The 17378-nt window shown below is 33.1% G+C and overlaps 1 protein-coding gene across 1 annotated transcript in view; it reads right to left on the bottom strand.

Moving 5' to 3' along the window:
- Positions 1 to 4884: 4884 nt before the first annotated feature.
- Positions 4885 to 17378, bottom strand: part of LOC149796571 (uncharacterized) — a 95362-nt gene continuing 82868 nt past the window's right edge. The window contains exons 15-26 of the mRNA XM_089961274.1: positions 16868 to 16904; positions 16066 to 16163; positions 14451 to 14570; positions 13313 to 13461; positions 12582 to 12717; positions 11889 to 12038; positions 10818 to 10910; positions 10246 to 10359; positions 8363 to 8494; positions 7851 to 8005; positions 6022 to 6157; positions 4885 to 5674 (exon numbers count right to left, since the gene is read on the bottom strand). Coding sequence (XP_089817400.1) covers positions 5579 to 5674; positions 6022 to 6157; positions 7851 to 8005; positions 8363 to 8494; positions 10246 to 10359; positions 10818 to 10910; positions 11889 to 12038; positions 12582 to 12717; positions 13313 to 13461; positions 14451 to 14570; positions 16066 to 16163; positions 16868 to 16904 — 1416 coding nt within the window. The 3' untranslated portion in view covers positions 4885 to 5578. The remainder of the gene's footprint in view (positions 5675 to 6021; positions 6158 to 7850; positions 8006 to 8362; positions 8495 to 10245; positions 10360 to 10817; positions 10911 to 11888; positions 12039 to 12581; positions 12718 to 13312; positions 13462 to 14450; positions 14571 to 16065; positions 16164 to 16867; positions 16905 to 17378) is intronic.

Consider the following 17378-nt stretch of genomic DNA (forward strand, 5'->3'; position numbering starts at 1 on the left):
ATTCCTTGATTCTTGTAACTCTATAAAGTTAATAAGATTAACCCGTCATAGTCACTTGGTATGCATAGAATGTTTCATGATCTCCCTAAGACAAACTCATCCTCAACCTGCCATAGCACGTGCCCTTACTGTGAATTTAAAATATGTTATTATTATATTGCGATTAATTGTTACAATCACTACTTTTAATTCATTTATTCATCGTTGGGATAATGTTTTGTATTCCTCTAAATTATTTGAGAATTACCGTTTTCTCCGCGCGTGAGGAAAGTAATCTTAATTTCTAATGTGCATCCATCGTTCGTGCCACTGATAAAAACGTAACGTTGGACTGGAATATGCCCGATAGAAAAAGGAATAGAAGTTCATAGTTTATAATGTCTCCGTATTATTTAAATAAAAGGAAATGATTTTAATCACGAAACATTTTTTTTGCGTTAAGTCTAGCTGCCGCTTGTGCAGTTACGTGCACCTAAATCTAATTTCTTTTCGAGGAGGAAGGGGAGATTGGTTTATGATGCAGCAACTTGAGTGTGTCATCCACTTCGTCTCCTATTCAATGCTTCTGTATTGGTTGTCCACTATGCAGTGTTTAGAAACTGGATTAGTCAAGCTGCTGCCTTGTAAGAAAACGTTTGCTGGTACCAGACCATGTTTTGGTATAATATCAGGGCAAAAGTGATATATTTCTGTTTCACAGATGACCGCCTGTAGGTTACCTGATGATAATGTTTGACAAAAAGCTCTTCACTCTATATCACATATTTCGTCTTTGGTTGCTACATCAGTGCAAGACCTCTTTGCACTGTGGCATCGAGAATAAAATTTCCCTTGAAAAGGCTCAAAGAACCAATATCAAGGGGCTGATGTGGATAGCGAATGTGGTATGAGAGGATGTGTATAATGATGTTATGTTCCTTTCCCCATTTTGTGATTCCCATGAAGATGCGTGTCTTGGATTCATCTAGAAGAATAAGAATTGATTCATCTGCTCTACCTTGTGAAAAAATGAAGAAAGTGGTTCACCTCCAGGTATAGGCGGAAAATGACAGAATTTGTCCACCCAGTATCTGATGCGTTGGCATCGACCCCCCTCCACCCGGGGGATGGACTCGGCAGAAATACTGCTCCCTTTCTTTCACAAGGTAAAATAATGTATGGGTGAACTGCAATGCCAGCTGTGTTTCCATTTGAAACGATACTGTCTATGAGTTGCCAGAAACTAATGCAGGAATATGGAACCCTTTGACAGCAGCAATTTAGGAAGGATTATGGTTAATGGTAATATCCTTGTCATTAATGATATAAATCAAGTGTGGCCGTTCCTTTGGGTTGGATTTGGTAAGCATTTGGTCAGGTTGGACAAAACATTTGCTGGCAGTTTGTATTTTTATCAAACTAGCTCTCTGATCTCCTGGGCCCTCGGTCGGACAATGTTCAAATTTGGCTATCGCTGGATAAATCCTGTAAACCATTTTTCAGTTATTATTAGCTAAAAAAATTTTCTTCAAGTTCTGCATGGCGTGATCAATGGCAATATTTACAAATTCCTAGCACGTCTATCCATTTCCGTGTTTACTATCTTTTCAAATGATTTACATGTTGTTCCCCCTTTTCAAGACCCAATAACTAAGTTAAATAAATAAGGAAAACGACAAGTGTTGTAAAACGTAACAATGTAATTATCAAATTAATAAATGAAAATGTGAGATCAACTTATAATATTATAAAGTATAACACGTCTGCAGACTTGATGTTAATCAGGAATACAAGAGAACAGGATGTCTTCAAAATTGGAGTAAATCTGTTTGCTCAGTTATCTCCTTATATAAGCCTTAAAGAGTTTATTACGAATACATGTCGCAATACAACCCACAAGAGAGATCTTACTACTCAATCAAATATTTCAAAATAACTATTTATGTGACCTAACTCATCCAATAGGATTTCAGTTGATTCTTCTAAAATACCACCTTACCTCTCTGTCCAAATAGAAATGGCTGATTATCGGAAATTTATTTACTTATAGTTTTATTATTAGTAACTGTCAACATATACTTATGTATCTATTTATAAATTTTATGCAATTTCGCGTTCTTTAATATCTTAAAATGGTCGCTACACGTACGAAATCCAGCTGTAGATAATCACTACAATTTTCAGTCATTAATAAAATTACCAATATGAGACAAAATCGTGTACCAGGAGTTACAACAAATTTTGATGCACAAAATACTTTATAGGGAGGAAGCAAAATAGATATTTAAAAAAAAATTATTAAGGTTAGCAGCTAGAACTAGGGGCGACACTTCATAAAGCACTGTTTTAGAACTTTTCTTAAATTTTAACTTGAATTTGATTTTTTTTTTCTCTGTCTAAATCATTCGGTAGCCGAATATAACAGGAAATCTAAGGAATGAAAATGGACATGCGGCTTCTATGCAAGTATTTCTAACTGGCGACACGGTCAATGCAATCAAAGCACAGAGTCTTAAAGAAGCATTTAAGGTGACAGGGTTCTTAGTTCTGCATTTCACCGCTTTCCAGAGTAAACGAGGATAAACGTTTCATGGGATATATTGTGGACAAAACATTGCCGAGTTCTGCTTCGTAAAACATAAAGCGGTATTAAGCAGTTCAAGGTCACACTCATCTACTATGGTTCAATAGATGGCTGGATAGCTTGCCAGATTTACTGAGTGAAGCAGAAATACCTACGCACAAAGACACAAAATTAGATCCATTCATACATATACATAAATACCAACATAAATTCGCACAAACGTGCACACTAGCATTCGAATTTGCGCACATAAAGTATTCTCCATACTCGTCTAATTTCAATGGACTATAATGAATGATGACAGTTTTCTGCCCCCTCTCCTCGTTATATGATGTATATTACAAATATAAGGTAGCCTGATTTCATTTCTGACACATATTTAGTTTTCAGGTACTCTCTGGTATGGAAACCGTGGGTACCGAAAATATCAAACACTATTCAAAAAGTTTCTTTTTTATTCTTTCTCATCGTGACTGTGTCTCCATTACATATTTACAACATTTAAAACGTATTTTTTATATTTGTATTTTTCTGGTATATAGTTGCATAAAATTGTTTTAACTTGTTTAGAAAAATACCCTAAATAAACCCAAATAACCCATGATTAGTAAATCTTATAAACATGAAACTGTTTAAAATTAAGCTACAAAAATAAAATTAAAATATGTGTCTATTTGAGAACTGTTTAATATTACTAGCTAATATGATTGAAGGGGATTTATTTCTAGGGGTGTTTGAGTTCTCATGTTCATCAAGAATATACATATTATTTTGTGTTTGTGAAAACAGATATCCATTACGAACTGTTTTCTTTAGATACAAGGCAATGTACATACATGTACAGAATCTTTCTATATGCTCTGTATCCTAGAGTTTGAAAAGAAATGCCAATATTCATTAGCTTCGTTCTACAAAACAATGCAACCTAGGCTGGCTTCTGCAGTATTATCTCCGGGTTTTATTTTATGTTCATCACGACGATGTTTAAGAGACAAGTATGCTCATAAGAAGTACAAAGTCTGCTGAAATTTGGTCCTGCAACAAGACTTCACTCATATTTAATCTGGAATGTACAATTGCTAATTAATTCTGCAATTTCCACGTTTGCTTGTCAATACATACAAGGACCACAATAAAGAGAGATAACTAGAACAGAATTTTACAAGGGGTTCCAACTTAAAAGAACAAAACAGGCGACACGATGCTTGTTCCCTAACACGTGACATTATGTGCACCAATCATCGAGACTGTTGTTTGTATGAGTCATAGTTGTTCTTGTTATGTAAATTTCTAATACTCTGTTAAACGGTTAATTATCGACAAATCACGTTTCGTTTAATATACATCTGGAAAATCTGACACTCAATTGGACATAATATATGCAGTAGCATCTGTTTTGTTAAATATCATTGTTATATATCAATTCAGTTAATATGTTTTCAATTTCTCTTTGAGTCTTCATTTATAACGACACGATGTACAATCGCTAATGCTGATTAAAAATATGGACGAACAAAATGTTCATGGGCTATGAAGTAACTGCATGGATACTCCCTTGAAACACGCACTGGCGTCAGAACAGGTTGCAAGCTATTTATAGTGATACTCGAAGGAATATATATATATATATATATATATATATATATATATATATATATATATATATATATATATATATATATATATATATATAACCAGTATAACTGGTGCTGGACGAACCTGGGAAAACCCAGGTGAAAACCACCGATCCACAGGAGGCTACTGGCAATTTTGTCACATTCCCACATTTGTCGAGCTTGTGATTCGACCCAGTGTGAATAGGTGGGATCAAAGTGACTAACAAAAGGGGGGTATTTGAAACCACTCGGCCACTGGAGGCCGCTACATTTACAGTAACACTCTATCTGAAACGTTGTTCTAGTACATAATTTCGAATTTGCTTTTGTAGAAATATGACCAATAATAAGAGACTTGCTTTATCTCTGCAAAAGATCACACAAATAACCTTTGTGCATGCGAACCATTACAAATGATGTTTCATAATCGTACCGTTCGTTTCTTCTTCTCTAGCGAAAAGAAAATCGGATGTTTAAATAGTTGCATATATAAGCAAATTAGAAGCAAATTTAAGAATGGTGTTAATTTTGACTAAACCTCTATATTCATACACTTAGATGAAGTATAAGAAAGATTAACATATCGTTCAGATTCAAAGTGGTATATTAAGTAAATTATGAATGACCATGGCTCTAACATATTTGTCTATATTTTATAAAACTAAGATGCGTACCAGATAAAACAAACAAAACTAGGATTCAATCGATATTGTATTTTTTATATCTCACATACCTTGTAATTTCTCAACAGAATATACGAAAATACAAAAAGGAAAAGATTTGGGTCACATTACCTACAAGTTCCCTGCTTTCACTGTTGAAGAGGATGTCATGTAAACAACATTAACAATAAATTTAGACCTGACCCACGGGCTCGTAAAGTAAATGTCTAATCAAATATTACTATTTAATTTCTCAGAATTATTTTCATATTTCAAAACTAATCGTTGACTACAGTCTATCTTGCAAGAATATTAATCCATTTTCTGAATATAGAAATCGAAATATAAAATGAAATAAGTAAATATATTCTTTTTCAATGACATCTGGGCGAGATGTCGTTAGAAAGGTACCACATCTACCTTCGATAAGGGCTACTGGGACATGTATTCCATATCGGTCTGTTCTTTTTGAAAACATCTTCAGTTTACTTAGGATGTAGAAATAGAAACAAAAGAAATATATAAACGCTATAACTTTGTAACATAAAAATATACCGATTTGCATATTATGCTATTTTTAGATATCGATTATGTTTGAGATACTGAATGAAAACAGTATATTAAAGTCAGATTAGTAAACCAGTCTTTTATTTAATAACGAAGTATAGCTAGATATATAACTGGATCCATATTCAAATAATCAACATGCTTTGATGAAATCTCTTCACCTATGTTGATCAAAGAATTTCCTTCATGATCCCAGCTGTATTTTCATATGTGTATTCTGGCAAAGCATCGGTTTGAAGGCATTTGTAAATGAAAACATACTGCTCCTGAAATAAGTATACACAATAATTAGGTATAATAAATATAAACTAATTATACAAATAGTAGTAGTAATTGTAACCGTTGTCATCGTAATAGCAGTAGTAGTAGTTGATATGTGTAGTAATAGCAGCAATAATAATAATAATAATAATAATAATAAAATCTACACAAAAAGATTATATTCCAGTATTGATGATTCATCTTGGAAATAACAATACTGATTATTCAGGTGACACAAATGTATACAGATAAAGTGAAATTCAAATTTACTTTTACTGCCATTTTTTATTCAAGACTATGAATTAAGCACTTTAGAAAACTCGAGAAAGACAAGCAATTAAAAGATACTTACAAATGTTGGTAGTAGTTTACAACTCCTTTCTAACATACTCGCACTTGTCCGCAAGATATGAATTTCTCCGTCTCTACGAATTCTTTCTTTTTCATTCAGCAAGATGTAAATAATGCTGCATCTGTCCAGCTCCCATCTGAGGTAATAATCAACAGAAACTCGCATACAATTAATGAGACGCAACATAAGGTCTTGTTTTATCTTTCGTACTTAATAATCAGTTTCAATAGCCTCAAATGTATTATTTATTTCGAATCGAAATATGGGTAATATCAATTATATATAAGACGAATGATTTGATCCAACAATTTTAATATTACTGAGGCGAAAGAGGTTAAGTGTGCGTGGAAGTAAAACAAACAATTTGTTAGGACACAATGTAATTCACGCTTGAACATAATGTTTCAGAAACATCAAGGTACCATCAGATAATTACTTATCTGTGCAAGTAAATCAAACAATAAAAATTATATGCAAAAAGAAAATTTAAATCCCAATATATACTTATAAAATAAATGATATATAAAAGTAATTGTTAGGAATCGGACTTTAATTTGTCATGTAGTGCTGTTATATAGTAATTTTCTTGAACTATATGTTTAGTTCTATCTGCATGCAAGCTCTAACCTAAGGGGCACGAAAACAATCAAATTTTTCATTTAAAACAATAGCACAGTATATCATACTAATTCATTGGCGTTTAACATGTATGCCAGACTATTCAGTACGATATGATAGGAAGGTGCCAATACACAGAGAATACACTATTTGATGAAACATGGGTATCTATACGATATGATGGCATGGTGTCAAACACACAAAGAAGGCACTTCTTGATGAGAAAAGGGTATATATACGATATGATAGCACGGTGTCAACACACAAAGAAGAAGACACTGTTTGATGAATAAAAGGTATCTATACGATAAGATGGCACGGTGTCAACACACAAAGAATAGTCTGTTTGATCAAACATGGGTAACTATGTGATATGATTGCACGGTGCCAACACACAAATAAGACTCTGTTTGATCAAACATGGGTAACTATATGATATGAAGACAGGGTGCCAACACACAAAGCAGGCTATTTTATGAAACCTAGGTAGTTCCACGATATGATGACACGGTGTCAACACATACACAATACACTTCTGAAAGTGGGTATCTATACGATATGATGGCACGGTGTCAACACACAAAGAAGACTATTTTATGAAACCAGGATAGCTAAATGATATGATGACACGGTATCAACACATACACAAGACACTGATGAAAAGAGGGTATCTATACGATATGATGGCACGGTGTCAACACACAAAGAAGACTATTTTATGAAACCTGAGTAGCTACACGATATGATGGCACGGTGTCAACACGCGCAAAATATTTGATGAAACATGGGTAGTTACACGATATGATGGCACGGTGTCAACACACAAAAATTATTTGATGAAATCTGGGTAGCTACACGTCATGATAGAACGGCGTCAACACACAAAGCAGAAACATAGGTTGCTTATCTTTTCAAAAACATAGTATTGTAATTATATGCACGTTAGAAAAGATTTCCACGCCATTGCATGTTACGCTGAATAGTAATAAGGTAAACCAAACAAATGAACAAAATGTAGTATCGGGTACAATTATGGAGTCCATCTAAACTAAACATCTACCCTTATGCTTAATATGTTCAACCCATGCCCTAGCATAATATAGTGCGATAATTATACAGAATAAAAAGGGCAAATAGAGGGCCCAATTTATGCAATAAAAAAGACTACCACAAGATTTATATGTTATATAGTTGCAGCTATGTATACAAACCTGGAGTAGAGGAGGAGAGGATTTAATTCACTTGGATTCGAATGGTACTGGCTAAAGTCCTCAAGTAGTGACAAAACAGAGTTCGAATCTGAAGGTACCTCATGTGATTCTTCCCAGGTTTTCAGCAAGAACATCGTCAGTTTTTGTGGCTCTTTCTGTAGTGAGAAAAGAGAGATCCCTTCATATTTTCGTATTGGCAATACTTAAAAAATCATGAAAAGGAAATGGTTACATACGATGTGTATCGTATGGGCACTGAAGCGCACGCATAACCTTTAGAGAATATATTCCGATCATTATCTTAATCATTTCTAGTCAAACCGCTTTATGTGTCTTTACAAAATCAATGGTATCATCCTGTAACGCTACGATAATATCATAAAAGTGATTTCTTATTATTCTCTTAAACATAATGCAATATATAAATCATTGTCTCTTTTACAAAGGCAGATTATTACGGACTTCAATTAAATTAATCATTGTTTGATTTCTTAAACAGGCAAATGTCATACCGTTTTATCACTTGTGATAGAAAACTGATTCCTTTCAAACGTTCCCAGGTCTTCTTTTTTCTTACATGTTATGTCCAAGCCAGCAACAGTTTTTGATTGATTGACTCCAATGGAAAACAAGACATCTTTAGACTGAGAATAGAAACGCCATTACTTAAACACGTCGTACTGTTAATATATATGCGTGACGTTGAAATTCAAAGGTTTCATAGCATTTAATTGTACTTTAATGTGTCATCTGATGCGTATTTCCTCATATGTCAATCCTATAACTTACCACAAGCCTAATATGCCCATAGTATTCAACACAAGGAAGTATCATACATTAATGTGCACACAATTTTACACACCATGTACCGGACAACGTGTACTTATTATTTGCTGCCAGAGATAGTTGTTGTCCTTTACTGACTAGTTATTCCTGATCAAAAACTAATATTTACGTAATAGTGGTTCTAGTTTGTTCTATTTTTTATTTCACTACCATGTAAAAAGATTTATATAATAGAACATGTATTCTTTTAAATCAAGTTCGTTTCTACAGTATAAATATAAACTTGAAACCAAGGATATGTCTGTACACCATATACTGGTCAAAGCATCTAGTCTGTGGGGCACTGGCATTTACCTCAAAACAGTTTTCACAAAAGTCACCAGTTATAAAAAAGCCTAAAATAACGCGGGTTGGTTTTACCGTGGCATTTATATCTGTATTGAGTGTTTGACGTTTTAAATAGAGTATGATAATGAACCTTTTTTACCAGATTTGGATAATTTTCAAATTGGATGGTTGAGTATTGCTACATAGATCAGGTGGGATGTATTTCCACATAAGTCATGCATTGCGAAATAAATCACATGGATGAATAGCAACACTGAATCGTAATAGAGATGTAGAGATGACTATTGTCGGAGAATTATTCTTATTCGTACTTCCTAATATTGCTCTTGTTTTAACATCCTTCTGCATATGTATTTAATATTGTGTTTAGATTTAATTTAAGAGGAACCGTTTGTTTGGATAACTCATTAGAATTACAACGTGCTCATTGCATTTGGACTTGAGCAACATTTTGGGATTATTGTGAATTTATTCAAAGACGCTGTAGACAATTCCTCTACGAGCCATCAACGCTATTTACACTTCAGCACATTCAAAGATATTCATTCTTACTTTTGAAGAAGTTTTAAGAATATTTTGGATTTATTTCATAATACTGTAAGTTCCTCTTACATTTTCATTGCATAAATTAGAAAATTAAATTATTTCCTATATTTTACAAGCCTTCTTGGTTTCCCTTCTTTATATTACTTAATTTTAGACATCAGAGTCGTAACAACAGTGTTTTATAGGCTATCATTGAACTACAGAAATAGTGATATTGATAATGATATCAAGGCGTGGAATACCACATAATCTCGCAAATGGAATATTTTCGTTTGTTATATGCATCACTTAGATTTTTATGGAAATGTTTTGCAATCATGGAAGAAGTGTTAAGTTAGCAGAGCTTAAAACATGTGTTAGGTGTATAAAATGTAGAATTGATACGAACAGTGTATATGTCAGACACTTTTACTTAATTGTTACTAATCAATAAAGTGCATTTCCTGTCATAGAATACTCACCTTTTTTAAAAACTAAAAGTACTTTGCTTCAAGAAACGCAGCAGAATATGCGATCAATTTTTAACGATTAAATACTAAATTACATTTTCAGACAAGGTACGAATATGTCGAACCGTGTTCAACCTTCGTATCTCTTTATTTCAATATGCCTGTGATTCACATATAAGATTTATTTGTCAGTTTAAAAGTAAGAAACAATGTCATACACATTGTGTTCATTAGATGTCGACAGTATACATTTATAGCCCACTTACACTGTTGCTACCCACGATGATCAAACATTTGATATTCCTCTCTCGAATGGTGGCTAGCAGTGTTTCGTTGTCGACTCGTTTCATTGCGATGTAGGCATCTCTTCCCGACAGATTCTGTAATTAATATGTTTTCCAGTGACAAATATATAGCAATACAGTACAACTGCTGACTTAGAGTCATCGACATAAGTAGAAAAGTGTCTGAATCAAGGGATGGATTCAAATATAGAGATAAAGTTTGCAATTTTACCAAATCCCAGGGAATTAGTTCATTTGGATATAATTTTATGGTGCTTTGATTTCCTAGACTATCGAGTGGAAAATTTTGTATACATAAAGCATGTTCTGGGCAAGACATCTGGGTTTTAATATACCGTGACAGTTATAAATATAAAAAAGAAGCTGATGCCTCCTGAAAACGTTCAATAAATTTGCTGAAAGTGCTCATAGTCCTACTGAAAAAAAAAATATTCATTTGATTAATAGATAACATTCTCGAAATTCCATCATAGGTAGAATCTTTACAATGTATATTAAATAAGAGATGTTTACAGCTAAAATATAAATTTTACCGGAAGCCATATGATCTCAGACTGAAAGCCTTCGGCATTCGAGTAGACTGCAACATTGCTTTCCTCTTGTCCAAGCTCTAATTTCTTGAGCATCTGAAATAAGTTAAACAAATCATTAACTTGACGACGATTCCAACAATACTTAAAGCTACATCTTTACAGCCCTTACGAAATAATAATGGAAGAAATCTCACTGTCATAACGACATTAGATAGTTTATGAAACCATTTTATTTTAATCTTTTAATATAAATCCATGGAACCATACTCATCGCAACATGCGTATCTATGAAATATATGATATACGTATCCAGACATGATTATAACATAACATACTTAAATATGTATTAGTAACTGACAATTATACATTGAAGTTACACTACGCCCAATGACTCTAAAACTGAACTAAAACCAAGATAATCGCAGAGTTTATATTGAATCTGTACCTACAACTACTATTTTGTTTCACCAATTTCAAGATCATCGCGTCTGTAAAGGTTTATATCATATTCAATGTGATAATGGTAAAAGAGAAAAATGAATCAGGAAATGTTTTGCAAAAATACACAAGACATGCACAACTTTCACCGTTAGTAGCAGTTTCCAGTTTCTCGGACTCTAAATTGGTTTATCTTTCCTTTATGAATTCAGTATGCAAATTCATCATGTAGCGTTCTATTAACTGAAGTTCATGTGCTAATGCATTTATTTCATTCACCGCTGGATAAGTGACTAGATTCGCTTCAAGAGTTATATATCTCACCACTACGATTTCTTATTATGGAATCAAACGAAGCAAGCGCATTAATAATAAGACATAAGCAACAGTTTAGTTACTGTTTGGTGTATATTGAGCACGCGCTTCACAAGTTCTCGCACGTTTTTTAACCCACAGATAAGGAAAATGTCACTATCAAGATTGTAAGATTTCCGTTTGACCATTCATGAAGTAAAGAACTCATTAATTCACTTGGAGATTTCCCATAAATTTTATAGGTGATTCAGTATGAGACTTTGTTCATAAACTTTACTTTAAAAAAAATTAAAATTGCGTTTTTTTTATACTACGTACATTGTATTGTTTTTGCAGGCGAGTCAGTCCGGACATTTCGTCTTGCTCCATTAAATGTCTGAGTACATCTGAAAACTGTTTCTTAAGTACAGGTATTGTTCCAAATCCGAGAGTTTCTGCGACAACATCATGCAGGAATATAAACTGATTCTAAAGAAAGAAAGAAAGCCATATACATATATATGTATATAGGTAGGTAAGAACGTAGATAGATATGTTATATTTTACACTCTCAGTTAAGTTATGCTTCTATTGTTGCATGATCTGAAAACTGACTAACTGAAGATAATAATAAGATGAGTTTAGGATCTGCAATGTGAATAATTGATCTACAATTTGAGATAACATCAGCTAGCATAACTGCCTATTTATTTTATGTATACAAAACGTGTATTTCAAGCGGAAACGTTTCCATTGCATTAGTAAATGCTGCCAACACTAATTTCCAATGTTTAAAATGTTCAGTTTATATTTCTCTTGTTCTTGCTTATTCGTGTTCATTTGTTGAAACCGACATGTTAGCTCTATCATGTTTTAATCTCTTGAGTCATACGTGGCATAAGGTGTCATCATGGCTCTGAGAAAACAATTGGGAATTTAAAAAAATACAATACAAAATCCATTATATTATATAGGCTACTAAATAATATGGTACTACAGCAAAAATAAAAGTGGCCTGATCATCAATAGTACCGCAGTCTGGACCATGTTGACTCTCTGCTCTCGTAAATTCTCGACACACTTGATAACGGCGACACGTCCCGTTTCACATGTCTCGTCGTAAATGATGTCCAAAGCGATGAATGTGCCTGTTCTCCCCACTCCAGCACTGAATATGGATTTCAATAGATTTAGATAATTCTGTCAAACGATACACTTATATTTGTATGAAATACTGATCGTATCTCAAACATTCTGTTTCTTTCAAACAAGTATTATTTGCAACATTTGTGTCAGCAACTCTCGACATTCTACAAGCGGTGAAGAATGGCAATTATACCAAATTCATTATCATATATATCTATATATATATATATATATATATATATATATATATATATATATATATATATATATATATATATATATATATATATATATATATATATATATATATATATATATATATATATATATATATATATAGTCACGTGATACTTTTTTAAAACAGCTATAGTCGTGGATATTGACGTTTAATTTTAAAGATGTTAGACAGACAGGCTAAATATTTATCCTTTTTGATTTTTCTTTTTATTGCATTATAATGTGGACCATCAGTTATCAGTTGATCTAAATATCACACAAGGGTTATGTATACTTTACGTCCCTCTGAAACATAGACAAAGATAATAAACACTCAAACTTCATTCCCATTGTTTTCATTCTAATTCATTAATTTCCAAAAGTGCGATTCCAAAGTATACCTGCAGTGCACAACCATTGGACTCTTGCCATATGCCTTGTGGTTCCTGACAGATTTCCAGAATTCCACAAGTGACCAGGCCGTGTCCGGTACGTCTTTGTCTGGCCAGGCTGTGTAATGAAACTGAGTGACCTTCCTCGACTTGCCACTCTAAATAAAAGAATCCACGTAGTGGTACTGGTTTAGCAACTGATTGTTTTCTTTTCTAGTAATTTCCTTGGTGCATAACTGAAGTTTTACTTATAAAAGTTGCTTCAACCCGTTCTGGTAAAGGGTGTTAAACAGCTATTACTTTAAAATAAAGGTGGGTAGCTTATTTTCTCTTCAAGATAGCATCAAATAAACAATTAAATTTCTCTTCATATGTGATTCGATTTCTCGATATCTAAACGTTTCTTTGCCAATGGCCATTTCTCGCACATATTAATGAGTGTAGAAAACATAAATACCATCATTCTTTGTAACATTTTGTTATGATTTCCTTTTCACGCCTCTTCTACTCTTACTGGCTACTTTAGTTGCATTCATATGCATATATATACTGGAAATTATTAGCTGTAAGTACATTATTATAAGTGCTTTATAAATACGGTAACATATTTGTAATTTTAAGAGAAAAACACCAAATACTAAGTAAATATCAGAGAAAACTTAATACATCTCAAGCTATTTTTTGTCATCATAACATTGTCACTTCCATGTTTCACCAACAAAACTATGCAAGAATTTAAGACAGAATCATGTAGCAATTCCATGTATAATATTTAATGCCAGTCTTGCAGAGCTTATCTGTAAATCAGATTTGAGAAAATTATAAATATTTACATAGAAAGCAAGAGATTAGTATACTCACAAATGAACTTCAGATGTGAATGCTATTTATCCTTTATAGTAAAAACGAAAGAATAAGCAATGCACCGTTAAATGCTGACTAAGTATGGACTCGTTTGCTGTTAGATTTATATTCTATCAAATAAGAAGCAGAAGATTTCGAAGTTGAATGTTCCATTAAAAAACAGCTGTTTATTTTTTGAACTCTGATATATTAAATTATATTTTAATGCACATCCCTCTTAACAAGTACTACAATGAACATAATTTATTTTATTAGTTCGACAGGACACATGCGTAACATTTACCACAGTTAGTTGTAAGTCTCTTCTGACACAGTCAGCGAAAGATTCATTTCGTAGACTTTTAACCGTCACATCTCCGTACGTCTGTTCTTCTTTATCCGGCCAGTACTGAATACACTTCATCTAGACAAAAACATAATGTTCACTCTTCTTTTGTTCTTAAACAGTATTGGTATACATAGCTGGATATAGTTTTTGATGATCAATTATTCATTATTTGTCCGCAAAACATGAACGCTATATGTAGGATAATATTATACACATAATCAAAAGGGACCCGCATCTCAACCCCTGATGGTAATATCGAACTTTTGGTTCCGTTTGATCAATTTGTCAATATGCAAAACCTTGCGATACTTAGAGCTTGGTTAATATTTGTTAATTGGGTTAATGTGTGTTAATACACTGCCATAAAATAAACAACTATTTGTCACATAATTCAGAGTACGACCTTCAAAAGGATATTGTTAAAAAGAAAACTCATATGATGCGAGGGTGAGATTTTATTGTTTCGATGTCCAGGTACATAAGAATTGATATGTTATAATTAAAGTTTTACAAAAATCAGTTAAGACAGAAATCACGGATCTTCCATGTTTAAATTAAGCACTTCTAATTTCCGATCACGATTTATATAGTTCAACTATTCCAGTTTTCTGCTGTTATTGATCTGAATCAAATAACATTAGATATCCAAATATTTTAGCGCCTTTAACGATTTTAAAGCATAGATCGTTCTAGGTATCAACATGAAGAAAAATATTGCTTATTCTAAAGCTAAATTGGAAAGATCAATTAGCTTTTACCTGGACCTTGTGTTACAAGTAGTATTATTGCGTATTTTCTGTGATTTAATAATGGTTTACGCATTATCAATGCAAGCATCTCCACATTTTGTGTTTAAAAGACCGAATCTAATATTGTCATCATAAACATTGTCGTCATTATCTGATAACATATTTGCAGATATGAATGTGTTATGTTCTCCTCTAAGTTAAAGAACCAATGTGGAACAAAACCAGAGGAGGAGAAAATATAAAACTTCAAGTCTTCTAGGTTTAAATATTCAAACATTTTAGCACCTTTGTCGATGTAAATGCATAAATCGCTCTAGGTATCAACATGAAGAAAAATATCGCTTATTCTAAATCTAACTTGGGAAGATCAGTTAGCTTTTACCTGGATGTTATGTTACAACTAGCATTATCGCTTATTTTTCCTGGTTTAATAATGTGTGCCTATTATTACGCATTATCAATGCAAACTTCCACATATTTTGTGTCTAGAAGATCCAATCTAATATTGTCATCATAAAGATTGTCGTCATTATCTGTCCACACAATTGCTGATATCAATGTGCTATGTTCTCCTCAAAGTTGAAGAACCAATGTGGAACAAAACCAGAAGTGGAAGAAACTTAAAACCAATGTTGGATAACACAGCGATAGACATATATTCTGCGTCAGAATTCACTTATTTATAATAGCATAAGCTTATAAACCCAACCATCACCACAGACACATCCATAGTCCCATAACCTGGTTTCTACCATTGAAATGTCCATAATCACACAAACCCCTGCGACATGTGAAAATTTATATTTATGATTTAGACCAACCTTGCCCATTTCACTGAGATTTGTCAGCATGACGATGCATTCTGTCCGTTCTTGCCATACCATCCACCAGAAATCTTCTACTGTTTTGTTTATGGGACCTGTGATTGTTATCAACTGAATTAACTCATGCATGATCTTTTGATTTTGTATCTGTCATAATACGTTTAGAAGATACTACGTGAGTGTTCATATAAAAACAAATTAGGTAGAGAATTTAGTATTTTCGTTTGTAAAATTTGGCAAATGATGTTAAATTTATAATCAAAAATGTCTTTTAAAATAAGAAAAAGTGCAAAAACATGTTCATCGCCTTACTTAATTCCAAAATTTCATTCAAAACACCTCACAAAATTGTGGTGATATGAGCTTTAAGTACATGGATGTGATCATTTACTTAATTTAATGCAAAGTGATGATAAACTAGAGATTACTTTTTGTCCTTTAGGAAATCATACAAACAGGATGCAAGATACAATGACAGCAGAAAAATATTCACAACGATTGAGCTATAATCTCATTGCCTCTATTTCATCGAAAATTAAAAGCCTATGTTATCTCCTTATCACCATGGAAGAGTTATAATTTTGCAAAATAACGGTAACCATGTAATAATTTCCCTGAAATCGAGCTATTATGACGTATCCTATAAAAGACAAAAACACTGAATGGTGTTCATTGCAATGCAAGCAAATTCCAAACTACTCTCCTTCTTAAAGTTCTTGATATCTATTACGATACACTACTAATATTGAACAATATTTTTCATTGATTGAACAACCATTTTACGAGAATGTGTACAAACCTTGCGCAGCAATGTAGCACTTGCGGCCTTCAAACCCCTGTAAGAAAAACAATATCTTAAACAACTGTATCTTAAACAACTGTATATCGTTTTAGGGTGACTTCAATGTTTCATTAAATATATTTGTATTTTTAAAAGCAAAAAAAAACTTATAGTTTCGTAACGTCATTATCTTATCATCCTTTGCACCCGAATGCGTGTATGCAAATTACATGACCGCTCTGGTGGCAAATGATTAGGGCGTCCGCCTCGGATGCGAGAGGATGGCGGTTCGAACTCCGGCCGTGTCATACAAAAGACTAATAAAAAATAGTACTAACAGCTGCCTCCCTAGGCTCTCAGCATTAAGAAGTTAGTGTTAGGACTAGTCGGCCTGGTGTCAGGATAATGTGACTTGGTGGAACATCATGCTGCATGTCTCCGGCATGATGCCCCAGTGCTAGACATCACTAAACTGTCACACTGCAGAAACTGTAGCGATAGGACTGAACAATTGTTAAACCTACCTTAA

The sequence above is a fragment of the Sinohyriopsis cumingii genome, chromosome 6 (genome assembly GCF_028554795.1).
Source record: "Sinohyriopsis cumingii isolate HCF-2022 chromosome 6, ASM2855479v2, whole genome shotgun sequence".
NCBI classification, from domain to species: Eukaryota; Metazoa; Mollusca; class Bivalvia; order Unionida; family Unionidae; genus Sinohyriopsis; species Sinohyriopsis cumingii.